Source organism: Mesoplodon mirus (assembly GCF_964341445.2).
Source record: "Mesoplodon mirus genome assembly, chromosome: 18".
Lineage (NCBI taxonomy): Eukaryota > Metazoa > Chordata > Mammalia > Artiodactyla > Ziphiidae > Mesoplodon > Mesoplodon mirus.
The window spans coordinates 51,953,255-51,981,116 of NC_138994.1; the positions used below are offsets into that span (position 1 = coordinate 51,953,255).

Consider the following 27,862-nt stretch of genomic DNA (forward strand, 5'->3'; position numbering starts at 1 on the left):
CCAGAGACAAAGACAATTTAAATGAAAGGGAACAACAAATAAACGGTCAGGAGAGGGGGGAAAGATTTGGGATATAGGTACCAAATGCAAAGTGGAGGGCTTATTTGGATTCAAACAAACGAACTGTAACAAAAAAAAAAAAATCATGAGACAATCAAGGAAATTGAAATACTGGCTGGATATATGCTGATATGAAGGAATTATTAGACTTTTAAGGTATGATATGATGTTGTGGTTATTTTTTTTAAAAGAGTTACTCAGTGAAATGTTTAAGAAGGAAGTGATATGATGTCTGGGAGTGACTTCAAAGTAATCCAGTGAGGGGTGGGGGCAGTGGGTGTCCCTGAGTTGATGTTGTATCTGGGCGCTGGGTGCATGGGGGTTCCCTATATTATTTTCCCCACCTGTGTGGTGTTTGAAGTTTTCCATAATAAAAAGGTAAAAAAAAAAAAAAATGGCGGAGGAATAGGCACAGACCAGTATCTCTCCCCTCTCCTCTCCCAGCTCAAAAGTGAAAATAGAAGCCACTTAGTAAAAGTGAGCATTCAATTAGTCAGAGATAGTCTAGAATCATACCCACATTCAAAGACATGGATATGTCATCACGTCAACAACTGACAAAGAATGATTATAGTCCTAGTAGGAAACTGAAGAGACACCAGATTACATGATAGGCCATTAGAAGCAAAGAGTCAGGTGTTGAAGGTAAAGGGGATACAAAGGAAGAAAAAACCTGAGAATTCTTCTCTCCTATAATCTGAATAACCATTTAAAAAAATGGAATGGGGACTTCCCTGGTGGTCCAGCAGTTAAGATTCCACGCTGACAATGCAGCGGAGACCCCGTGTTCCATCCCTGGTCAGGGAACTAGATCCTGTATGCCGCAACTAAAGATCCCACACACAGCAACGAAGATCCCACGGGCCACAACTAAAACCCAGTGCAGCCAAATAAATTAAATAAAATAAATCTTTTTTTTTTTTTAATGGAAGGACTTCCCTAGTGGAACAGTGGATAAGAATCCGCCTGCCAATGCAGGGGACACAGGTTTGATCTCTGGGCCAGGAAGATCCCACATGCCGCATAGCAACTAAGCCTGTGCACCACAACTACTGAAGCCCATCTGCCTAGAGCCCGTGCTCCGAAACAAGGGAAGCCACCGCAATGAGAAGCCCGCGCACTGCGACAACTAGCCCCCACTCGCCGCAACTAGAGAAAGCCCGCGCGCAGCAACGAAAACCCAATGCAGCCAAAAATAAATAAAAATTAAAGCTTTAAAAAAAATGGAATGGCACAACCAAGCACCTGGGTACACATTCCAGTGACACTATGTACCAGGCACTGTTCTAAACAATTTTCAAATATTAACTCATTTAATCCTTAACAATACAACCCTATGAGATAGATACTATTATCTCCATTTTACTGACCAGAAACTTAGAGACACACAAGTTAGGTAATTTGCGTCACTGTCACATTGCTAGAGAGTGACAGAGACAGAATTCAAATCCAGGAAACTTGATCCAGAGTCCATACTCGTATGCACTGTGCAACAGGTTTTAAATACCACTTATAATGGGGCATTTTTGAAGGTCTGCGGGTTTAAACACTTTTCTAAGTTGCAGTCAAGCATGTGCCCAAAGGTGAAAAAAGGCTGCTCTCAGACGCACATCCACTGCCATTCAGAGCTCAGAGGGCAACACTGTGATTTTGCCTATTGCACCTTGTTCTGCCCAGTCTTTATATTTCACATCAAACCCTAAAAATGAGTAACAGATGAGGCAGCTGTGCTGTGAGCCACCACGATCAAAAGAAAACTGTCTTGACCTGATCACGTACAAGGGGGAAGAAAGGCAGCATCTTCTGATTTTAAGCACACTCAATCCATTCAGATTTTCATCCCAGGGATATTGACCAAAAAAGACAAACAAAAAACTGTAAAAAACCGATTCATGTGGATAAAATTCCCCTAGGAAAACAAAGAGGGAAATTCTATCCCTAGAACAGCAAAACTTACCACACCCTATTTTATGACTACTCAACAATGATCCAAGATAAAAGCATTATTAACTGTAGAAATATTACTTGAATTTACCTGTAACTGGGGTCTCAAAATAATCTGAAGGGGAGTGGGTGATAGATGTACTAGAAAGGAATGCTGAACTTTAAGCTTAAATTGTTTTTTAAAAAGGGTTTTCTGAGGTGTAGTTCATACAAAAATCCATTGTATATCTGGTCCAAGAGTTATATGACCAGCAAGCAGCAGAAAATTTATGTTTGCATTTAATCACAGATGCCACAGAACAAAAGTTTCCATTACAGGCTTTCACTACAGAATAACAGCACTCAAGCAACTTTCAATTACTATACTTCTTACTTGTCATAAAGCAGAAAGCACATGTTTGAGATTTCACTGGAAGTTAGAACAGCAGTTTCTGAAAACCTCATAAAAGGGAGGACTGATTTAGTCCTAGGATCTCGGCAGGATACCTGAAGTTCAATTTTGTCTCTGAACAAAAGCACGAAAGCAGCCCCAAGGCTTTGCATAGGATGAAGGGGAGCTGGGGACACTTCACCGGCTGATCTAAAAAAAGGCAAATGATTAAAAGGCCCTTAGAAACCACCACCACGGAAAGGCAGCAACAGAAGACGTTCTGGCTCTCCTGTCTTCCCAGCAACAGCAAATCTTTTAAGCGGTTAAACTATCTCTGTCTTATTTCAGAGTCTATCTAGAGTGAATCCACTCAGAAGGTGATTTGTTGAAAAGAGGAGTTTCGGCTCCCTCCTCTTCCCTGGAGAAGGTTTGATGTGCACATTTTTTTTTTTTTTTTTTTTTGCGGTTACGCGGGCCTCTCACTGTTGTGGCCTCTCCCGTTGCGGAGCACAGGCTCCAGACGCGCAGGCTCAGCGGCCATGGCTCACGGGCCCAGCCGCTCCGCGGCACGTGGGATCTTCCCCGACCGCGGCACGAACCCGTGTCCCCTGCATCGGCAGGCGGACTCTCAACCACTGCGCCACCAGGGAAGCCCTGGGGTGCACATTTTTTAAGATCCAATTTCTTGAACAGAAAGGACCGAGCTGAATTTAAGAGAGTTTAGCTGAGCCCTTTCTTCCAACACCGAGACCCTGATCTAATAATTGGTTCTCTTTGAATCAATTCTCCAACTCAAATATACTTTGAAAAACTAAAATGCTTAATAGCTACTGCTGACTAGTTGCTGGAAGACATAATATGCATGCAGTTTGAGTCCCTTGGAAGAAAGATGCTAGAGAAACACAAACTATTTAGGAAATATAAAAGCATGGAATGATAGGCCTGCAGCTTTTTTTAACTGACTAAGATTTTTGACGTTTCAAAAATGGAGAGGCGAGTCTTTTTCTATTTTTGAGCACAGAATTACAGGGCAACGGAGTTACACATTCACTTGCTCATGGAAGTACTCTTGAAAGCACTCATTAAGAAACAAAAACATGGGCTTCCCTGGTGGCGCAGTGGTTGCGAGTCCGCCTGCCGATGCAGGGGACGTGGGTTCGTGCCCCGGTCTGGGAAGATCCCACATGCCGCGGAGCGGCTGGGCCCGTGAGCCATGGCCGCTGAGCCTGCGCATCCAGAGCCTGTGCTCCGCAACGGGAGAGGCCACAGCAGTGAGAAGCCCGCGTACCGAAAAAAAAAAAAAAAAAAAAAAAGAAAAAAAAACAGCCACATACTGTGGGTATATACAATTATACAATTCAATTAGGGCCCAACTCTAATATTAAATGTTAAAATCGAGCTAAGTACCAGTGAAAGTGCACATTCCAACTCACACGATGTGGAAACTACCGTGCTTTCAAGTTACCAATCTAAAAGTCACACGCCTGCTTTCTGTGACCATATTATCCGATTGTCAGCACCAAAACACTGATCATCTTCCCCTCCCTTTGGTTGGTTTCTGTCCTCAAGGAGCTTAAAGTCAAATGAAAAATACAAAAAAAAAAAAAAATCACACAAGGCTAAGTGCTAAGGCATCTATGTACTCCATCTATGGACGTTCACAAAAGCATCCCACCTAGAGAGGAAAGAGACAGGAAAGCTTCTTAGAGCAGGGAAACCAGGACTGATTTTAGAAAGATCCAAACTAGCCAGGTAGGAGGAGAGAGGACACTGCCCAGGTGGGAGAAGAGGCAGGAGAATAGTCGGGGACCACGCTTTAGAGTTTGGACTTGACCCCAGAGGCTATGAAGAAGTACTGAAAAATTCTTAAGCAGGAGAATGACAAGATCAAAGTTGTGTTTTTGAACTTGTCATTCCATTCTGGAAACAGTCCAGAGCAGTACTGCTCAAGGTGGGTCTGTAGCCCAGTAGTTATCCATCAGTTCTTTGTTGCTGGTCCATGACAGGGCAGGTACAGAAATGGAGAGTGAGCACCTAGAATTGCTTACAGCAGCTCAACATTCCAGCAACATCCAAGCTTGTGACCAATGGTCTCATCTTGTTGAACAGGACAGAGACCAGTCTGTGTGTTGTTAACCCAGTGGGGAGTTGTATGTGGTTCAAGCTGTACAGTAGTCCTGTATAATAGGGCCACGTATGGGTGTGTGACTGATTGGAAATTAACACAACAAAAGCAAATTGATCCTTGATTATAGACAGTTTGAGAAGCTCTAGTCTTGAGAATCAGGGGTCAGCATTGGAAGCAAAGAGCCCATGGAGGAGGCTGCTGTGGTCCAGATGAAATATGAACTCAAGCAGTGATGGTAAGAATGGAGAGAAGGGGTCAGAGTTGAGAACTGTTAAGGAGATCAACAGGGCTCAGTGCCTTTTATTTTTCTATTTTTTAATTTAGTTTATTTATTTATTTATGGCTGCGTCAGGTCTTTCTCTAGTTGGGGCGAGTGGGGGCTACTCTTCGTTGTAGTGTGCAGGCTTCTCATTGCAGTGGTTTCTCTTGTTGCGGAGCACAGGCTCTAGGTGCACGGGCTTCAGGAGTTGTGGCTCGTGGGCTCCAGAGCGCAGGCTCAGTAGTTGTGGCCCACGGGCTTAGTTGCTCCGCAGCGTGTGGGATCTTCCTGGATCAGGGCACGAACCCGTGTCCCCTGCATTGGCAGGCGGATTCTTAACCACTGCGCCACCAGGGAAGTCCCTCAGTGCCTTTTAGATGTGAGGGGTGGGAGAGAATCAAGGATGACTCCTGAGACTCAAGAACTCTTAGTCACTTTTTAAATAATGGCAAGATGTAAAGCAACAGTATGCAAGAGCTTCGTAAAAGTCAGGATCAGCAAAAAGATTCTAAATTCGTAGTCATTTTCTTTGAGTGCCTTTGAATAAGTATAATGATAAATTAATGAAATACAGAAACCTAAGCACCCCGGTGGTTAACACTGAGCACCACTGGGGATTCAAAACATGAAAAAAGAACACATCCTATGCCAAGCTTACACTCTCCCCCGAAACAAAATTGTGCAGTAAGGAGCCCAGACTAGTTCAGAATGGGGCAAGCTGGAACCCTGGGGTCCCAGGTCCTAACAGTAAATAAAGAAGAACCCCCACCCCCGGCCATCCCCCCAACTGAGGGGCTTGTTCACCCCCCACCCCAGCTGTATACAACACAAAGCCTTCTTTCTCCAATTTGCGCAGATATTAAAACAAGGCCTCAAACCACAAGGAACAGTGATAAAAAGGGGGTAGGGGCGGAGGAAACGGGTAAATGAAATCAATGACCCTAACCTCAAAACCCACTGCTTTCCTCTGTGCTCTGGTTCATATCCCAACCCATATTAGGAGACAAATGGATCAGCAAAAGCTGTGGACAGCTGGTCCGTCAGGCCTGAGCCGCTAACTAGAAGACAAGTATTAAATCTGCAAATGGCAACAGGTCTGAACAAACCTATCCTACAACATTCCAGAGCTGGGAAGGGAGGCGGCTCCGTCTTAGGGGGGTGAGGCTTCTACAGCTCCAGAGACCAGAGCAGGCACCGTCCATTTCCCACGCGAAAGAGCAGCCATCCTGCAACCCCCAAGCCGCCCAGATTTGAGCAGCTAGGATCAGCAGAAGATATGCCTAATGGCTTTGGCAAACCACAAAAACGATCACCCAAGTACGTAATTAACCTCTCTCAAGAAGAGTACCCCATCATCTGAAAGCTGTTCTCCTTTATCATGCCTGGCTTCCCCGACTTGCTGTCTCAAGTTTCACTGGCAAATATAAGTACGAAGCTCAGTAAATATCAGTACTATCAGTACTTTAAGGAATGATGTTTGTTATATTCATTTGCTTTTGTTTCATTTTTCTAGATCTTTCTCCTCGATTGTAAGCTCTTCTAGGGCAATTCTTTCAACTCCTTGCTCATATCCCCTTGTATGCTTATAAAAGTCATTTGTTCGAAAAGTTAAAAATATGCCTCATAACAGTTTTGCAATTCTGTAATGTGATATATTCCAAAGGCTCACACTATAAAACGAATTACTGAAGTTCATGGTCATTTATGAACAAATAATAATTGCTAGCACTTACTGAACATGTACTATATGCTAGGCACGTGTATATTATCTTGTGTAGCCTTTACAACAATGCTGTAAGGCAGGTGCTGTTGTCATCTCCATTTTATAGGTTAGGAACCTGAGACACAGAGAGGTAGGATAACTTGCACAAGGTCACACAGCTAATAAATGGCAGAGCTAGGATCTAAAGGACAAGAGTCTGTATTTTCAGCCACTACACCAGACAGCTTCATTATGCAGAGAAGAAAAATGAGATTAAAAAATATATTACAAATAATGGAATGAGAAAAAAGCCTCTCAAGGAAAATTGCTCTTATTACTTTAATCAGACTGTTGTCTTTTATTAGATGGATCCAAGTCCTGGAAACACAGTCAACAGAGGGAGCCTGTCCTGGCTGGTCCAGCCTCCTTATGTGGAAGGCAGAAAACGTCAATATTCAAAGCGGTGCCTTTCTGCCATCTTTTACCACCTTGAAAGTCATTTGTCGGTGTTGTAGAAATCATTCTCTTAGTGGCTAGGGTATTTGGACTGAGGGAGAAAGCAATGGGAGAGATAGAGCTGTAAGACTGTCAGGGTTGGTACCAAATCTCACACCATCCAAAGAGCCAAAGTGATTCAGGTGAATTCTAGGCCAAACCTCTGATTTAGTCTGAACCAGAATCACCGAGAGCAAACAACCCTGGCAGGGAACAGGAAGATACCACTTCCCCTGGCCGAAGCAGGTGGACCAGAGGTGCTAGACCAGAGCCCCTAACTCTGCTGCTCTCCTGCTCTGACTTTCTCGTCCCCTTTCTATGGGGCAGGAAGTTCTGGGACCAAGCCAGAGCCCACCAAACCTGTCCAGATCAACACCAGCAATACTGGACTTCCCTGGTGGCACAGTGGTTAAGAATCCACCTGCCAGTGCAGGGGACACGGGTTCGAGCCCTGGTCCAGGAAGATCCCACATGTCGCAGAGCAACTAAGCCCGTGAGCCACAACTACTGAGCCTGTGCTCTAGAGCCCGCGAGCCACAACTACGGAAGCCCTCACGCCTAGAACCCGTGCTCTGCAACGAGAAGTCACTGCAATGAGAAGCCCTAGCACCGCAATGAAGAGTAGCCTCCGCTCACCGCAACTAGAGAAGGCCCACACGTAGCAATGAAGACCCAACACAGCCAAAAATAAATAAATAAATAAATAAATATATATATATATATATATATATATATATATATATATATATATATATATATATATATATATAAAAAGACCAGTGGTACTGTGTCCTTTGATGTCAGGGCACGCACACTGACCAAATGTTTTCCATCAGGCATCCAGCCCAGGCAAAGCTGAGCCCTGTGTCTCTAAGACCAAAACCAGTGCTTTCCTCTGTGATGCTGAAGCAGATCCCAAAGATCAACTCTCCAGTTTTGACAACTAAGTAACCCATATTAGTCTAAAGGGATAAATCAAATCCCAAAAGTTCGAATCCTCACCACTTTCCAACTATTCATCACATTTTCTCTCCAGAACTCTGAAAAATGTCTATCAACAAAACAAAAAACAAACCTTCTTATTAAAACAAATCTAACTGCCTTAACTTCAGGATTATATGTTTCCTGACAACACGGCTCTTATAAAAGCACTCAAAGTTCTGTTATCATCTAATTACAATTTCTATACAGCTCTTTATGTGTGTGTGCTTAGAAGCCAAAAAGTGAAGCTTCAATTACTTTTGCACCAACCACTAAAGCAAGTAGAAACTGGACAACCTTCCACAAAGAATTTTTTTTTTAAAAGATACTGGAATCCTGTTATTTGGTGTTCTCTCACAGTTCCAAGCAAGGTTAGAGGAGCCATGCAAAACACAGTTTTAAAGTCTCGGCCATCCCGAGACTTTCTTACTATATAAAGGGGAAATTAATAAAAGAAGAAAAAGAGAAATAACACACTGCATTTTCTTTCCCTACCATAATTTTTCAATTTTCTTTAGAGAAATGCCAGCCAATAACTAATTAGAACCATATCCTTTGTTATCCCAGTGGGAAGTATACCAATGGATTTAAGAACAAATGTTAATGAGAACTTAAAAAAATTAGTAATCTGGAACTTTGGTTTCCCTTCAGTGTAAAAACAAAATTCTCTCCTTCAATGCTATTTTTATAGTTGGTGAAACAACATGGACAGAATCCATCAACAAGAAGCTAAGCTGTCTAGCCGGTGAGCACCCTGAACCACGGGTGCCCTGGGTTTTTCACTGTTGTTATCACAGAATTGGCATCCCAAGATCACAGATTTCTAAGCACCCCAATTTCAAATAAGAGAGACAAAAACTCAAAGTTACAGAAAAGGAATTTGTTTCACATCTCTTTGGTTTCAAGGGGGAAAATAATTTCTTGCAAAGTGAGTACATAGCTGTTGTAATTTCTAAGAGTATATTTTCCATACGAAACACAGCTGGAGTCCTTTTATCTGGTATATCACCACAAATAAGAATATTTCTAGATCAAATCTTGAATTGCCTATTCATGAACATCAAGGAGCAGAAACTACCTCCTCGAAAACTGGACTTGTTTTAGTTTTTTAATAAACTTATTTATTTTATTTATTTATTTTTGGCTGCACTGGGTCTTCCTTGCTGCGTGTGGGCTTTCTCTAGTTGTGGTGGGTGAGCAGGAGCTACTCTTCTTTGAGGTACGCGGGCTTCTCATTGCAGTGGCTTTTCTTGTTGCAAAGCACGGACCCTAAGCGTGCAGGCTTCAGTAGTTGTGGCTCCAGGGCTCTAGAGCGCAGGCTCAGTAGTTGTGGCGCACGGACTCCTCGGCATGTGGGATCTTCCCCCACCAGGGCTCAAACCCGTGTTCCCTGAATTGGCAGGCGGATTCTTAACCACTGCGCCACCAGGGACGCCCTGGACTTGTTTTAGACAACAAAATGAACTATAGAATGTGAGTCAGAAAAGCTCTGAGCAAAAATAAATTTTTAAGATGCTAACGCACCATGGTTTGGGCACGGGCCAGCAATGTGAACTGTATTTTCAAATGAGGTTCTGTCCTGTGTCATCCAGACTCTCATCCTGGTGGAATTAGCAAGTCCAGGATGGAGCCACAGACCACTTTTTTTTCATGTAAAAGGACTGGCCAGAGCACAATGAACTAGGCACGGCCTATGTCATATCAGATATTCTCCTTTTTGGAAAAAAAGCTTTAAGCATTTGCAAAACATCTCAAATTTTTTTTTTAAACATCTCAATTTGCCCCATATTTTTACTATCCAGCAAATTTATTTCCCCCACTTGTGGAGAAAAGCACAACAATAGGCCTCAGGTCTGTAACATTTTACCATCACTGTGTATTTGCAAAAGCTAGAATTCATTTGTATTGCCCAATAAGGACATTATTTTACATGGACTTTGGTCTACAACAGAAAATGGACATAACAATGAAAATATTTCTTGATAAATCACTTTCTGGACATTACTCCTCCCCAAAACGATCATAAAAACCACCACCAAGGAAAACAAAGGATTCCCATGTTTTAAAGCAAAAAAGGACTAGCTATTCATATTCAGGCACCATATAAATCAAATATGGGCAAGATCACCTAAAAAGTGTTTAAAACGCCAAGTTTTGCCTCTGTGTGGTTAGTGAGCCCATGTTTCTCCAATGTTAAATTTACAAACTGTATTTGTTAAACTGTATTTCATACTTTAAATACCAAGCCTGTACCTTACACTGCTTCCATGGATGATTTACTCGAGACATATGGGGTCACAGTCTAAGCCTTTTACTCTACTAAGTTTAAATCATGCTTCTCAACAAGATTCTGTACACATTAAAGCAGCACATGGCGGCCCTGAACGCCCCCAGAAGAGCCCTTCTCCTGTCCACTCCATAAAATGAGAGTTTCCTCCGGAAAGGAAGGGGCTGGATTCACACGTTGCATCAGGCATACTAATTAAGCAAAAGCGCTCCAAAACTTTTTCTGTTTCGATTCACGGCAAAATTTCCTGAATTCGTTTTATTAAAACAGACATCTTCATCCAACAGACATACTCAAAACTCCAAGCTAATTTCAGCAGCAAACGGGGTGGGGGGGGGCGGGAGATGATAAGTTGACAGCAAGGTATAAATTTCCCCCAATCCTCGTTCTTCCGGTCAATCTGCACCTATGGGATCAGTTCAGCATTTAATTCTATGTCAAGGCAACACTGGCCCACCAACCAAGCAACTAAGAGCTGCGCGGACGGGTCTGGTCCGGTGCCCGAGAGGCATCTGGTGAGGATGGCTGGACAGCCAGACAATGAAAGGCTCCCCCGGGGGCCACTAGTTCAGCCCGGGGTAGGGGTGGGGGGCGGAGGGAAGGCGAAGGCAGACGAGCGAGCTCCTTCTCGCCCGAAGCCACGGTAAGCGGCCGACCCCCCCTTCAAGGGCGCCTGGCGGCCTAGCCTCGGCCTCCGGGTCCCCGGCCACAGCCGGAGGGAGCCCCAGGAAAGCCGATTTCTCTCGGAAAGAGAGGAAACTTCCTGGTTCAGGCATTATGGGTAGGGGGCTAGCGCCCTCCCCCACCACCACAGGTATCCGCGGGGAGTCTAGTGCTGAGGGAAGGAAGCGACCCCTCCCCGCGCCTCTGCCTGGGGGTGGGGGTCACCGAGTCGCGAACCCCGAGCGCAGCCACCCCCTACTCGAAGCTTCCCACCATGGGGGAACCGGGTTCTCGACTCCCCAGGACGCGAGTGGGGGTCCCGGGGGTTTCAAACTTCCCCAGCGGGCGCGGCCTGGCACCGGCACAGAGGAGTTGCCGCGGGAGCCTCTAGCCGGCGAGGTCCCGGGACGGGGAGGCGGGCAGAGGCAGGGGACGCTGAGGGGCAGGAGGGGAAGCTCGTGCACGACGGAGGAGGGGGCGGAGGAGACGGAGGAGGGGGCGGAGGGGGCGCCCGGGGTGGGGTGTGTGACGGCGAGGACCCGGCTCCCGGGAACTCGCTGGCTGCGCACCCAGGCCGGGGACGCCGACGAGGCCGGCGCCGCTCACCTTCCTGTGCTTCTCCTTGTAGGGCAGCGCCAACCACGGCATGTCCCGCACGAAGTCCTGCCACTGCCGCTGGTCCTGGTCCGAGGACACGAAAACGATTTCCAGGCGGCGCCGCGACTCGGGTTCCGCCGCCGCCCCGGCCCCCGGCCCCGGGCCGGCCCCAGCCCCTGGCCCGGCCGCCGCGTCCCCCCGCAGGCGGCCGTAGAAGGCGGCCAGGCTGGCGCTGAGCTGCGCGCAGGGGGCGCTCAGGCTACAGCCGAAGTAGAGCCCGAGCAGCGAGATGCCGCGGGCAGCCAGCGAGTGCACGTCCACCTCCTCGCCGCCGCCCGTCACCAGTTTCTCGCCCAGCAGCTCCTCCAGGAAACCCGACATCCTGGCCCACCGCTGCCCGGGCACGCGGGCACCCGGGCAGGCAGGCGGCGGCGACCGCGCTCCCTCGGTCCGCGCGGCGGGCAGAGGCGGCAGCAGCGGCGGCGGCGGCGGCGGCGGCGGCTGCGGCGGCGGGCACTGGGGAAAAGAAAGCCCCGCCCTTGGGGCCCGCCCACGCCACGCCCCCTCTGTAGCAGTGCTAGCCGCCTAGGCACTGGCTGCTGCAGAGGGCGTAGGGGGCGCGGGCTCCCGCCGCGTGGCCTAAGTGCTCGGGAGACAACCCTGGCGGAGGACTTCCCATCTTCACACAATGTTACCTTCATCAAGGCTAGGTCTTGCTCGGCACTTACTTCTCTGTGTGTATGTTTCGTGTTCTCTACTATAAGAGGACTGGAGAACGCCACCTCTTTTATTTCTTGTGTAGCTTCTGATCTAGTGCTAGGCACATGGGAGGGAATCCATAAGTACTTGTGGGTTGATCGCAGGTCTCACTGTGGGATTTCAGTCCCCAGGTCGCCGCGGCCATTCCTCACCAGCGATTGGCTCTCTTCCATCTCCACAAATATAGGGACCAGATGCCACGGCATCTCTAAATCGAAGCTGGCTGCTTTCCTGAACCGGTTCCGTGGCTTCTATTAAGTCTGTTGATAGTTGAGAAAAATTCTAGGGATTTTTCCCCCCAGCTGGCAAGACGCTACCCTACGGTTAGAGAGAACCTGGATTAAACAGGTGGTCTGTGGCAAGTCTTCCGGTCTCCCCACCCCGACACACACACAGTCGAAAAAATAAAATGTACACAATGCCCACCCGCAACAGAGGAACAACAGTGTGTCAGCTCAGCTACCAACAGCCCAGTGAAAGGATGGGATGCCCCTCTCACAGCTCTCCACCAGCCCTTTGCAAGTTATTTCTTGGACATCTACCGCCATCTAGTGGAAAGGGTGAAAAAGAAAACGAGATACTGGCAGCCAAGCAGAATTGTCTACATTTTATAGCGGCTTTCCACACACGCAAACACACACACACAAATCATAGCCTGCTTTACAAGAGTTCATTTAAACCTCAGAATATAACTGCAAGCTTTTGGCACAAACATAAGTCTTCACGCTTAAGGTTCCCAATTTTCTGGGATAGAACATGGAATTGTACTAGTTTTCAGTTCAGTGAAATGTTACCACATAAAGCGGTGAAAGAGGTGGAGGTGGAGGCGGGCGCCACGAGTGGACTGGCAATCTCTTGAAACGATGTCCACTTTCTCAGCATCCACCTAACACTGCTGCTCATTTCACAAGTAGGATCTTTGGACTGAGGATTGCCTTTAGGCAGGCAAGAAACCTATGATAAAGGCGAATTCCAAGCTCATTTTTAGTGTCATGCCAAAATTCTGTGCGACTGCAGGGACAGTGTTATTATCCAACACATGGAAAGCATCGCTTTTTAGTGAAAACATGTAAAAGCTATTAACATAGCAGACATTAAGTTGTTAGATATCTTTTAAAATACTGAAAGTGGGTTAAAGTGTTTTATTTTCTCATCCAAATCATATTTGAAACATCCGTGGGTGGGTTACATCAGGCCCCATCCAAAGCATGTGAGACAGATAGATTCCTACACCCTGACGTTTCCAAGTGAACACTGAAGATATGGACGAGGACCATAAGCATCCTATGGAAGACGAGGGACAAAGTATTTGGTGTGGACGTAGGTGAGGAGGGAATTAGGGGGGATTGCAAATTGGGGAAAATAGTGAAGTCATGATTAGAGTACTTAACTTTGGTATACTATATGCAAGTCTGTATAAAGAGGTGGTATGTTCAGCATTTTCCTTTTATTATTTGACAGGAAAGCACTTTCTACTGGAGTGTGTCCAAACCAGCATCTGGCACCTGGGAAAGTGAGAGTTTGAACATACTGCACATGAAATATAAATAAAATTTAGAGAATTGTTGGTGCAGCAGGCCTTGGTTAAGATGCCAAATACTGCAGCTGCCTTTTAAAGGGGTGTGGAAAGAGGGGATTTGCAATGGAAATGATTCCAAAATCATAGTTCTAGTGGGTGTTTGTTACAAGAAGAAGCCTGAGGAGACTCACTGGGCTTCCTGTAAAGAATAGCCAACATCCTTTGGCTTATGGAAAGCACTCTCTCTGAGTATACAGTTCAAGAGACCCACTTAAAGAAAATGTCCCAACTGGTATTTAGCTAGTTACGTTACATGAATTGACCCGCTATTCTGCAAATTATTATTGTTTTAAAATATGTGTTAAGGAGCCACAACATACCTGACATTTATAGCACTTACACATTACAGTTTTTCTTTGGGGAAGCTGCATTCTAAGGCACATGATGTCATACAAAACATGCACAGAACAAATACGTATCTGTCACCTTTAAGTTTCATAAATCACATTCCTTGGTCTTCAGTTATAGTAGCATAAGTGCACAAAGATGTATGTGTACAGATAGTTATTGATACACTGGTGAAATCAGGAAGAGACTGGAAAACTGGAAAGAGCCTAACTATGTATCAATGAGGAGGGTTAAAGGATTGCGCATTCATCATTTGGGATACAATCTAGTCATTGAAAAGAATTAAGGAGGTTTCTATGTACACTGTATCAGTCTGTGCTCTCCAGAGAAAGAGAACCAATAGAGAGAGAGATTTGCTCTAAGGAATTGGTTCACATGATTATGGAGGCTGAGAAGTCCCAACGTCTGCAGTCAGCAAGCTGGAGACTCAGAAGAACTGATGGTATAGTTAGTTCCAGTCTGAGTCCAAAGACCAGAAAATCAGGGGAGCTGATGGTGTAAGTTCTAGTCTGTATTGAGTCCAAAGGCAGGGGAAGACCCATGTCCCAGCTCTAAGACAGGCAGAGAGAGTGAATTCTCCCTTACTTTTTATTCTATCCAGGCCTTCAACTGATTGGATGAGGCCCACCCACACTGGGAAGGCAACCTGCTTTACTCAGTCTACTGTTTTACATGTTAATCTCATCCAGAAACACCCTCACAGACACACCCAGAATAATGTTTAACCAAATATCTGGGTACTCGGGACTTCCCTGGTGGCACAGTGGTTAAGACTCCGTGTTCCCAATGCAGGGGGCCTGGGTTCGATCCCTGGTCAGGGAACGAGATCCCACCTGCATGCCATAACTAAGAGTTCACGTGTCACAACTAAGAGTTCGCATGCCACAACTAAGGAGCCTGTGTGCCGCAACTAAGGAGCCAGGTGAGCCACAACTAAGGAGCCTGCAAGCCACAACTAAGGAGCCTGCCTGCCGCAACTAAGAGCTGGCACAACCAAATAAATAAATAAATATTTAAAAAAATATCTGGGTACTCCGCGCCCCAGTCAATTTGACACACAAAATTAAACATCACATGTCTACCCCTTGTCAACCTGGCACCCATATGCATCTCCTTAAACCATACTTAGTCTCCAAATAAAGACAATAACAAGATCATAATCCTGCCTAAAATGATACAAGTATCATGTATACAAGCAAAAATGCACTGACTCCATCCCCATAAGAGATGGTAAAGTCGTTGAGGATGTTTACTCACCTTGATATCCCGTAACTTAAGTATGATGATGTAAAATTAACAATACTTGAATACTATAATATAAAGTCAATACATTTTATGTTACATTATAAGGAAATAAGAGATAAAAGGAACAAAGATGTTTGCCAAATACAAACACACACACATATATTCATAACAAGGAAGAAATACTCATGACAATATAGCCCTCATTTCTACAACTGATCATGTGATCATAGCTGGTATTTATAACCACCTTCTTCTACTACCTTTTTTTTTATGCCTTTTGACTTCAGCAAGCACCTCAGCTGGTCGTGGTTCTTTACCTGGTGGAGTGACTCAAACCCTCATTCCTGAAGGATCTAGGCCATTAGTAGTCCTGCCAGGACTAGGTTATTGTAGTTTTCCTTTGACCTTAATCACAGGGTATGATAACTAAGAGATGCCCTAAGGGGTCTCCCATATTGCAGATACGCTCTTCCTTACCTTCACTGTTGACTAGTGGTCCAATTTCCCCTTGGTGGTCAGGATCAATCGTTCCACCCAAAAGAGTAACTCCTTTCTTTGCCTGTTAACCCAGAGGCATGAGATGCCCAACGTGGCCAGGTGGCAGTCTTAACTTCCTGTGCAGTGGAATCACTGTCGTTTCTCCTGGTGGAGGCCCTCCTCCCTTTGGAACGAAGACCTGTAGGCCAGCAGAGTATGACTCTGTGGGAACAAGAAGCAAAACTTTTGCTAGTGGGTCACAAGGGGTAATAGTGATCGGGGCCCCTCCCACCTCCACCTCTCGATTCCTGGCCCCGTGACTCCTGGCTATGGGAGAAATAGCACCTCCTACTGAATGCTAATTCAGAGCACACGCAGTCTTCCGGAGAACCTTGCCCTGGCCCTGCAAAGTGCTACCACCGAACTAGTGCTGTAAACTGAATGTTCAAAAGGCCATTCTACTGTTCCACCAAACCAGCTGCTTCAGAATGGTGAGGAACACGGTAACCAGTGAATTCCATGAGCACGTAACTTACTTGTGCCTTCAGGGCCTGCTTGGGCCCAATCGCATATATTCCACATCCATCTGATGAGGAAGTGTCCCTGTGTACACCCGACCTTATGGCTTGGTGGGGCAGATAACACCCAGTTCATGATGGACGGCTCAGGTAGCATGGTAACGGATGCGTGGTGGCCCGAGTGTTCAGCCTCTATGAAGATTCAGTAGCAGGCCACGTACTGTTTCTCCAGAGGAGAGTAGTTACCACGGAGAATGGCAGGCCTCACCTATAGGAGCTGCCAAAGTCTCCAAATAGCATCCCTATCTGCCAGTGACCTACCTCAAGCACCATCGGATCTGATGGGTCATATGGCCCAAGGGACAGGGCAGCTTGTACAGCAGCCTGGACCTTCTGCAGAGTCTTCCCGTGTTCGGGGACCCCCTCAAAACCAGCAACTTTTGTGGTCACTCAGTAAACAGGCCAGAGTAACACATCCAAATGAGGAATATACTGCCTCCAAATACCTGGGCACACTGTGGCCTAGTCAAGTTGACACATAAAATTAACCATCTCTTGCACTGATATGAAATATCTCTAAGATGTAGCACAAGAGAAAGTAAGGTGCAGAATAGGTAGGAAAGACTAAGCTACCACTTGTAAATTTTTTTTTTTTTTTTTTTTCAGTACGCGGGCCTCTCACTGTTGTGGCCTCTCCCGTTGCGGAGCACAGGCTCCGGACACGCAGGCTCAGCGGCCATGGCTCACGGGCCCAGCCGCTCCGCGGCATGTGGGATCTTCCCGGACCGGGGCACGAACCCATGTCCCCTGTATTGGCAGGCAGACTCTCAACCCCTGTGCTACCAGGGAAGCCCCCATTTGTAAATTTTTAAGTGGAGAAAAAAACATATATATGTATACACAAATATAATGCTCATGTATGGAGGAAATATATCTGGAAAGACATTTAAGAAATAGTAACAGGGGACTTCCCTGGCGGTCCGGTGGTTAAGACTCTGCGCTTCCAATGCCAGGGGCGCGGGTTTGATCCCTGATAGGGGAACTAAGATCCCACATGCCACACAGTGCGGCCAAAAAAAAAAAGGAAAAAGAAAAAGAAATAGTAACAGGTTGCTTAGGCAAGGAAATTGAAGAACTGGGAATAAATGTGAGAAAAATATGGAAGGTATTATCTAGTCCAAAAAGAAAGTACTTTTTGCATTTTCAAATAAGAACTTATTCAAGGATAAGATGCTATAAGTGGAGAAAGAAATATTTAAAGTACATCAGGACAACTCAGACTAAAAGAGACAGAATGTCTCACACACACAAATTCAAATGCCATTAAAACAAAGCTGTTAGCACAAAATGAACACTTTGATTATAAAAGTTTTCCAAGTCCACTTAGTTCAAGAAATAATTGAGTCAACAAAATGTGAATCAAAATTGATTCAAACAAAAAATGTATTCCATTTAATTGGGAGTTCCCTGTAAAAAGATTTTACCTGTAGATTAATGCCCTAGTACAGTTTTTGCATCTGTTTTATCGTTTCCTTTTTTAAAAGCTGGGCTTTGGTGGCAGATCCACTGATAAGGGAAATTGCTTGATAGAGAGGTAAGTGAAACAAAATATGGAGTGAGATTTGACAAAGATCAAGATGAGGGAAGGGCAAGAGGGGCATTGTCCTCACTGGTTACAGCAGAAGTGTGCTGCTTCTCTTTCTGGCACCAACTTGATATATGACCTTGGGAATTCACCATCATAGTTCTTTCTATATTTCATTTTATCCCTCAGCAAAGCAGGAGTCCGGTCTCTAGTTTTTGAAGCCTCTTAACTCTTTTCTGAGTCAGAAGTGTGAGGTGCTAGAAAGACATTATGCATATTCCTATTTGCCTCCAATACTTTTCAGAGTAAATCTCAGGATCACAACTTGTCATCAATGTGACCCTAATGCAGATATAGCCAGAGTGTATGATTCATTACCTGAGTCTGAAATAGGTCCTAAACATCCACCAGACTGCCAGACTATAGGCCAAATCTCCAATATAGCTTTTCATAAGCAAAGTCAAAGCAACAACAGAAGAGATAGTAAGCCAATCTGGATTGTTGGGTCTGGGTGAGTAAATAAAACCTCCAAACAATTAAGTTGTGGAAGAAATCTGCTCCGGAACATTAAGACCACCCATCAGAATCAGAGTCTAAGGATCTGTCACTGGAAACAGTACAGGATACCTCTCTTGTCACCATGGCTATCATAGGTTAAAGGCAAAAAGAATTAAGAAATAATAATAATAAATATTTTGTAACAATTTACACTTGACTGAGGACAAGGTACAAATCAAAGAAATGACACTGAGTCCAAAAGTCCAAACTCACCTCTGAAACACTAAAGACCACACATTATTGCGAATGATTCTGAGCCACCACTTTCAGATCCAAAAGAGATTATCAAAAGCAGAGAACTGAGAGACTTCGCTGGTGGTCCAGTGGTTAAGACTCCGTGTTTCCACTGCAGGGGGCATGGGTTCGATCACTGGTTGGGGAAATAAGATCCCGCTTGCCGCATGGCATGGCATGGCATGGCCAAAAATTTTTTTAAAAGAAAAAAAATTTTTAATGGTTAAAATAGCAAATTAAAAAAAAAAAAGCAGACAACTAGGAATGGAAATATTCGAGGAAGCACTAAACTTGGGCAGAAGCATATGTGTCTTCCTGGGCACAAGTTGTAGAAGCAACACACCAAGTTTAGGCTTTATCCTGGCACAGAGAAGAATTCTGAGCAGGGCACATGATCACACTTCAGTGCTGAAAGACCATTCTGTGGATGGTTTGAAGAAGAGCAAGATAGGAGGCATGCAGACCAATTAAGAGTCCATTAAGTGAGTGCTCCCCCAGTGGTGCAGTGGTTTAGAATCCACCTGCCAATGCAGGGGACACAGGTTCAAGCCCTGGTCCGGGAAGATCCCACATGCCATGGAGCAACTAAGCCCGTGTGCCACAACTACTGAGCCTGCGAGCCACAACTACTGAAGCCCACGTGCCACAACTACTGAAGCCCGTGTGCCTAGAGCCTGTGCTCTGCAACAGGAGAAGCCACCACAATGAGAAGCCCGCTCATCACAACTAGAGAAAGCCCGTGCACAGCAACAAAGACCCGACACAGCCAAAAATAAATAAAATAAGTAAATTTTTTTAAAAAGCTTTAATACAAAGTCACTTGTCCAGTACCCACCACGCATGGTGACTCAGTTGGCTACTCAGAGTACCTACGTGGCCAGACCTCCTGCCAACAACGGGACTATTCAGACTACTCACTGTTACCAAATTCACAGCCAACTCAACTCCACATAGGACACACTGCACTTCTCAACTTGGACCTCCTCATTCCATCCCACTCCTGCTATTTCTTTTACTTCTGCACTCCTGACATGCTGAGAGAAATAGAGGCCAGTCAGGCTCTCCCGGACACCTGGGGCGAGAGACGATCAGGCTCTCCTCCAGTTCAGCACCTCCCCATCTGTGCCCTGACCTGGAGTCCTTCAAGTGATGGGTCATCAACTCAGAGTGTTCTGACTTCCTACGACCCTGCCTGTGAATCTCATTCATCCTGAAGCGTCTCCTATTCTTTCTGACCCACTGAGATATCGCCCCACCTCTGTAACCTTGCGGCCGGAACAGACAACCTGTAACATGAGAGCAGCTGGACTTTTAGTGAAGCTGTGGTCAGATAAAGTCCCTAGGGTGCTGGCAAAGATTCAGGCCAGGGAAACAGACATGGGAAACCACTTCTCACTTTCGGAATATGCTTGAAGAGGTTCAAGTTTTCCATCAGGTGAAACGCACTCCGCCTATGGAAGGAGATGGGTGGGGGAAGAGAGATACCAGATCAGTGTATCTGTGTCTCCATCTGTGATTCGGCGATTATGTTCCATAAAAGTCTCCCTCCCTCCCTCACCATGGTTACAGTGGATCTCGTCACATGCTGACTTGGCTTGTACCTGAAATCTGGGGCAGACCCTTCATTTAGGGATTAATTATTGCTCTCTAACTAGTCCCAGGGATTAATTGTTTAGATCATTCCTTGCTTTCCAAGGCCACCTTGCCTGGGACTTGCCTAGGGCCCTGTCCCAACTTCTCTCAGATCCAGCTTCGGCTCTTAAGACCTCAGCATGAATCAGAGCCCTGGGCCCCTCACTCATCTGGAAGGAATGGGTGGTTGGCAGGGTGTGTTGAGTTAGAGGTGCCTACAGGAAATGACTGGTTCTTGTGTTGATGAGAAGGGTCGAAGCTGGAGATGAAGATTTGGGAGTCATTCCTGCATTAGAGGTGGTAGTAGAAGCTACGAGTGCGGATGAGTTGCTCAGGTAGAGTGAGCTGCGTGAGAAAATAAAGGATGAAGCCCTGAGAGGACCAACAGGAAAAGGTCAGGCAGCGGTGCCTGCACCGAAGACGGAGAAACCGGAGAGGCTGTAGCGTAGCGAGGGGAGAGGGGCTTTGAAGTTTCTTCACAGAAGGAGGAGGAGTCAACGGCGTGAAACGCAGCTGAGCAGTAAAGTGAAATGAGGTCTGAAGTAGACTCAACAGCTGGGGAGTCACCAGGGACCTTAGGACACGCTGGTTCAGTGGTCTGGTGGGAGCAGAAGCAGAGTGAACCACAGGCTCTGCTCTGCGGCACAGAGAACTCTGGCTACCAAAGAGGTATCTCTGTCTCTGTTGACTGGCTACCTCACCACCTTCTGTTTCCACTGATGTTTCTCTTAGCTGATACACCCAGATACACTGCTAGTCTGGATCAATACAACAGTTGGGGATCTGTTTTAGTACCACGGAAACTACTGCAGAAGGTTTTCTGGGCTCATACACGGTGCCGTCTCACAGTTAACCTTCAGGTCCTCAGTTTGCAAGCTAGGAAGCACTTTAATTGATTCAGCATAATATAAATTCGGCTTTTCATGGCAATGCTCGTCCCACATCATTAATTCCATTGACAACAGCTGGCTGGTGTGAGTAGCAGCCTCAGCTTCCCTTGCTCTCCGTCCGGCCATAGCCACCTCCACTTCCTATCATTGTCTCATATTAAGCTTGGTTAGCATCCCTATTTTTGTTTGTTTGTTTGTTTGTTGGCCACACTGCGAGGCTTGCGGAGGCTTAGTTTCTCAACCAGGGATCGAACCAGGGCCCTCAGCAGTGAAAGTGTGGAGTCCTAACCACTGGACGGCCAGGGAATTCCTTTTTTTTTTTTTTAATAGCTTCACTCATTTTTTGGCTCCTTCTCTCTCCCCTCAACGGTTTAATTATTTAATAAAACATTTATTCCATACCTTTATACCACGCTTTCACGTTGATTTACAAAGCACCTTCCCCTATGGACATCTCACAACACACACTAGGAATTATTAGGCTGGAAGGGCCGTGGCGGGGCGCGCGCACTCCCTGCTGGCGTCCCGGCGCGCTGCAGCCTCCCTTTCCTCCCGCCCCTCAGGAGCTCGAGAGAAGGCGGAGACGCTAGTGCCCGCGCAAGGCTTCCTGGGAAATGTCTGGGGTGTACGTGTTAAACTACAAATCCCGACACCCACCGCGCTGCAGCCCCGAAGAAGGGGCTTTCTGGTGACTCTGAATCTTTGTCAGTGTCGTTGGGACTGCTGCACAAGCCTGATTCAGTATTCACAGGAGGTTTTGGGAGAACATGATAGTTCTTCCGCCAGGTGTGCACTAACGGACTTGGCTTCCGCTGCTTCCTCAGGCTCGCTCGGTGTGGAGAATCTGCCGTTGCGACACGGTGGCTGGGAGCGCAAGGCCCCACGGGAAGCTTGTGGAATCTGCTGTGGGAAGAAGGAAGCCAGGTTTCCTGGGCAGCCACAGTCATGGCGGAGGCGCCCCATGGTGCCGGGGGCTCAGCGCCTGGGGCGGCGGCTTCCGCCGAAGCCCCGCTGCAGTACAGCCTTCTTCTGCAGCACCTGGTGGGTGACAAGCGTCAGCCCCGGCTCCTGGAGCCTGGGAGCCTGGGCGGGATCCCGAGTCCGGCCAAGAGTGAGGAGCAGAAGATGGTCGAGAGGGCGATGGAAAGCTGCGCCTTCAAGGCGGCGCTGGCCTGCTTGGGAGGTGAGGCGAGGAGGGGGACCTTTGGGAGGCTTAGGGCTTGGGCGGCATAGGGGTCCCCTGCCAAGAAGACCACGCGCCTGGGAGGCGAGGAGTCCATGGGCTTCGACCTTGACCCACTCCCGCCTGGTTCAGTGAGCTCGAGCAGCGCCTCCCTAGACCCCGAGGTTGGCTTTCGCCTCTGGAAATTGGATCAGAGAATCGATCCTGGGTCGGGACCTGGGGGTTCTAAGATGGTTGATTTAATTCATTCATTCGCTTTTAAATAATCATTTTTCAACAACTTGTTACTTTGCAACTATCACGTGTCAGGCGGTGGAAAGACAGGGTGAGAACAAGATCCTTGTTCTAATGAAGCTAACATTTTAATATACATAGAAAATGGTTGAGAAGGAGCCTGGAGGAGAGCTCTGCAGACGTAGGGCCCAGCACCTGCAAAGGTCTGGCCGGAAGTGGCTTGAGGTTAGAAAAAGAGAAAGGCCAATGAGGCCAGTGTGACTAGACAACAGGGAAAGGGGGAAAGAAGTCTGGACTGGCGCCTTTTTTTTTTTTTTTAACGTTTTGAGGATTTGAGAATGTAGGTGTCCATCCTGTATGCAGAGTAAAGAGGGTGGCCACATTTGCAGGTGATTTGAACTCTCATTGAGAATGAAAGGCAATTAAAGGAGTGTAGTGAGAGTGCACATGTGAAGTAGAGCAGAGAGAAAAATAGATCCTTTTTGGTTGGGGGAAGGCGACAGGAGGTGAGACTAGAGCGTGTCTTGGAGGATTGAGAGAATGGGGTTAGACAAAGAGGAGGAGAAATGGCATTTCAAGTTGGGGGTGGGGTGGGGGATTTGGGCTTTTTGCCTGCAGGCATTAGGGCAGTCATTGATGGTTTTTTAATTATTTTTTTAATGTTTATGTATGTATGTATTTATTTTGGCTGCGCTGGGTCTTAGTTGCGGCATGCGGGATCTTTAGTTGCAGCATGCGAACTCTTAGTTGCAGCATGCATGTGGGATCTAGTTCCCCGACCAGAAATCGAACCCAGCCCCCTGCATTGGGAGCGTGGAGTCTTACCCACTGGACCACCAGGGAAGTCCCCACTGATGGTTTTTTAGAGGGTAACAAGTGGTAATGAGCATGATGACTCAAGGTGGAGTGTGATGAAGGAAAGGAAAGTCTGTAGATAGGGAGACCATATAGGGAATTTGCTAGACTGAAGCTCCATGAGACATGGGCTGGGTCTTTGTTCACCATTGTGCCTGACCCTAATAAATACATATCTGTTGAAATGATGAATGAGTCTTTGTAGTGCTCCAGGGGCGAAGTGATAAAGGCCTTAGACTAGGATGATAATTGTGGATATAGGGTTACAGGGGGAAGCAAAGAAACAGTCAGAAATGCCCCTGAAGTTTGGAGCAGGAGTGACTGGAAAGAAGGAGCCATAAGCAGGGAAGTCTGGAGGGGAGGTGCCCATGGTTTCATTGAACGTATACCGACCTTGAGGTGGCAAGAGGACATCCATGTTGAAATGTCCAGCAGGCTCAGGAAGGTCAGCTGTGGACAGCAGTGTGGGGTTTGCCATTTGGTAGCTTCGTGACCTTAGGGAAATTAGTTAACCTCTCTGAGCCTCAGTTTCTTCAGCTACAGAAAGGAGAGGATAATAATATCTATCTCACAGGACTATTGTGAAGAATAAATGAGGCTCTGACTATAAAGCGTCAGAGTAATTGGCACATGGTATTTACCAAATGACTATTATGGATGTCACCGTCGTCAAGGGAGTGACTTGCAAAGTTGATACCTGAACTTGAGGGTGACTGGTTTACATGTGAGAGTGTAGAGAGAGAAAGGGGGTTAAAGACTGAATTTTGAAAATGTTAGAAAATGAAAGGAAAAAAGGAAGAAATCCAAGAAGAGTCAGAGAAGAAGCTGCCAACAAGATAGATCCTGGAGTTTGTAATGTGGAAACCAGACAAGTAGAGAGTTTTCCAGGCAAGAGGGGGCGTCCTCTTCGCTGGTGGCCATCCAAAAGGTGCTATTTGAGTATGACCCCATTACAGTAATCCAGAAAACATAACAAAGAAATCTTCATCTCTGTGTTTGTTTTTAGGATTTGTCTTGGGAGGTGCATTTGGGGTGTTCACTGCCGGCATTGATACCAATGTGGGCTTTGACCCTAAGGATCCTTACCGCACACCTACAGCAAAAGAAGTTCTTAAAGACATGGGGCAGAGAGGAATGTCCTATGCCAAAAATTTTGCCATCGTGGGTGCCATGTTTTCTTGCACTGAGTGTTTGGTAGAATCTGTAAGTGTCCCTGCCTTCTGAGAAAGCCTTGCCTGTTTCCATCTTAGGACCTCTCAAGAGAAATGCTCTTAATGCTACTAGAAAGCAGGTCAGAAATGTCCAATACTTGCTAGATTAAATTTCCATTAAATGGTCCCTAATGTAAACTTTTTGTGCGTTTATGATTTGGGCTTGCATTATTTTTGACTTGTTTTTGTAGGCTAGAAGTTGGTTAATGAGTTTATTTTATGTATTTATTTTTTGGCTGCACCACGCTATTTGCAGGATCTTGGTTCCCCAACCAGGGATTGAACCTGGGCACCCTGCAGTGGAAGCACGGAGTCCTCACCACTGGACTGCCAGGGAATTCCCAGTTAACGATTTTAAACAGAATACTTACTGGGGAACTGAGAAGAGATTTTGATTACTTCCCAAATGTTACACTTGGCTTCAGCGCTCTGGTACCACCTGCAGGAAGCATTTATGAACACATTCAAATTTTAGGAACTATACTTTTGAAAGAGAAAAAGATAGGTTTCCTTTGGGGAGGGACTCAATTAGCCAGCCAGAAACCCTGTCTTTTTTTTCCTCAATCATCTTGTCTGGCTTGTTTCTTTGGCTCTGAACTGCTCTTCTCCCCCCACAGTACCGGGGAAAATCAGATTGGAAGAACAGTGTCATTAGTGGCTGCATCACTGGAGGAGCCATTGGCTTCAGAGGTTAGTAAACAGTTCTCAGATGGTTTTCTTTGTGGCCTTGGACAGCGTGCTGAAGTCGACATTTCTAAACATATGAGCATTCCAAGGACAGCCCAAGGTATAGGTGGACACTTGATATTCTTCCCTTCTGACAAGTAAATCACGTTTGCTTCTGTGTTAACTCAGTTTTGGAAACTTCTAGTATCTAGATCAGGGTTTCCGATCTTTGGCATTGTTGACATTTTAGACCAGATAAATGTTTGCTAGGGGGAGGGGGGCGCTGTCCTGTGCATGGTAGGATGTATAGCAGCATCCCTGGCCTCCACCCCCTAGATGCTAGTAGCATCCTCTAGTGGTGACAAGTAAAAGTGTGTCCAGACATTGCCAAATGTCCCCTGGGGAACAGAGTCAACCCCAGGTGAGAACCACAGAGAGATCTAGATCTATCTTAGAAAAAAGAACTGCCCCCATCTTGAACATACGGGAAGAACTTCCTTATAATCTGCAGGTGTGTGTTGCTATGCAGGAAAGTACAGAAGCATAGCTGGGCCCCATTTGTCCAAATAGCAGGTTCTGCTGAAATTTCAGTTCCATGCATTGCAAACAGTCAGACATCTTTCTTCATACTATACAACTGTCATTTTAATTTTGTGAATAAGTTATCACGGTAATGTCTTTCTTCACCTTAGGGTTCTTAGATTTCTACCCCTTGAAAGCCAAATATAGGCATTCTAGAAATGTTGGGTTATCATCTATAAACAACAAAGAAAAAAACCGGTTCCCTGCCACTTCTCCCTGTTGGTGTGTCCATCAAGAGGGTGGTGCAGGGTGTCGGTGACAGGGCGTTCTTAACAGTGTACATTGCTGGGCTGCTCTCCATCTGCTGTGCCCGGACTTATCCAAAGGAAAAAGCCTTTTTTCTCATTTTCTGAGAGGCAGGATGATTTGCTATCATTAAAACCTGATTTTCCTCCTCAAACAGCCATTTGTGATTTATGGAGTAACTTCCCCTTTGGTCTTCCCATGTCTCAGCTTTGTCAGGGCCTTTGAGAGGCTCAGCTCCCTCTAGGATTGCTTTGATCACCTTCCCAGGAATTTATTCCATAAACAAATCAGGGTAACAGGCCATATGCTTTCACTTGATTCCAAGGGCTGGTTCTCTTAACCAGTTTCCTGCCTGTGAGGGGCTATTTTCATGAGGCTGGAAATAGTAATTCTTTAGAACGAGAAAAGTTAAATGAACGTACAGTTAGATAAAAGCACACTGGATCAGATCGTGTGCACAGCTTCACTGAAGTCTTCCAGCTCTCTGCTAGGTTGAATGATTTAGAACATGTACGCCGGTTTCTTTGCATCTGCGGGTACCCAGACTTTTCCTGAGTGCAGCCTGACCCAGCATCTGTCACCACAGGTAATGCCATTTGTGTTTGCTTTACAGCTGGCTTAAAGGCTGGGGTCATTGGTTGTGGAGGTTTTGCTGCTTTCTCTGCTGCGATCGATTATTACCTACGGTGAGAGCAGTTGCCTCCGGGGAAGGATGATGCCAGCCCAGGATCAGAGCTGTTCTGTGTAGGGCAGTTTCTGCACCATTCCGGGGCACTTGCTTCAGAGACTGAAGACATTTGTTTTCCCTCACATAGTTGGTGTCGTGAGGGAGGCGCCTGGCTGCAATCTGCCACCTCTGAGCAGCCACGCTCTCTGCTCCTGGACTCCAGCCAGGCTGTGGGGGGCTGTGCCACGCCAGCCTCTCTCTTTCGGGCAGATCAGGAGTCAGCGTGTTGACGTGTAGGAATTGAGTTCCGCAGAGTTTCGGTCCTGATCACAGTTGGCCCTCTGGTTGTTTGGTGCCGTGGGAACGAAGGGGACTTTACATATACCCAGGAAGCTGTTCTACCTTGGACCTCCATGCCATCATCCATCTCACATTGGGGCAGGGCAAAGTGAATTTATGCCATCCGACCAATTATGTCATTTTGTTTAGTGTTCTGCTATCCTTGTTAAAAAACATATATATATATATATATATGTATTTATATTACAGTTTAAAAGGTTGGCTTATTTTTATTTTCAAATTCCACAATTCCCAAAAATGGTTCCAGGTGCCCAGAGATTAAACATGCATAGGGAGAGCGTGAGCGAACTCCTGAAAGTTTGGGGATGTTAGGTTCCCAGGGTCCGCAGGGTAGTGTTATCCTCACTGAGACTGTCACACTGGCCAGGGCCTTCCCCTACAGAAGCCCGGCCTAGCCATGTCCTAGGATGCGTTGCAATTCCACGCATAACCCCTGCTGGCCTCTTCTAAAAAACCCTCCCATGGGCTGGCCAGTGGGAACGCCTGCGGTCTAAACCGCACACTGGTGTTCTGCTCTGACCACCAGACCAGGCCCGGCTCAAGGACA

The 27,862-nt window shown here is 46.3% G+C and overlaps 2 protein-coding genes across 3 annotated transcripts in view; one reads left to right on the top strand and one right to left on the bottom strand.

Moving 5' to 3' along the window:
- Positions 1-11,976, bottom strand: part of NXN (nucleoredoxin) — a 146,018-nt gene extending 134,042 nt beyond the window's left edge. For both annotated transcript variants that reach the window (XM_082605021.1, XM_082605020.1), the window contains exon 1: positions 11,496-11,976. In XM_082605021.1, the coding sequence (XP_082461147.1) occupies positions 11,496-11,867 (372 nt within the window). In that variant the 5' untranslated portion in view covers positions 11,868-11,976. The remainder of the gene's footprint in view (positions 1-11,495) is intronic.
- A 10,026-nt stretch (positions 11,977-22,002) lies between these two features.
- Positions 22,003-27,511, top strand: TIMM22 (translocase of inner mitochondrial membrane 22). Its single transcript, XM_082605310.1, has 4 exons — positions 22,003-22,494; positions 24,590-24,786; positions 25,412-25,484; positions 26,902-27,511. The coding sequence occupies exons 1-4, from the start codon at positions 22,257-22,259 to the stop codon at positions 26,976-26,978; spliced, it is 585 nt and encodes a 194-aa protein (XP_082461436.1). The 5' UTR covers positions 22,003-22,256; the 3' UTR covers positions 26,979-27,511.
- The last annotated feature ends 351 nt before the right edge of the window (positions 27,512-27,862 follow it).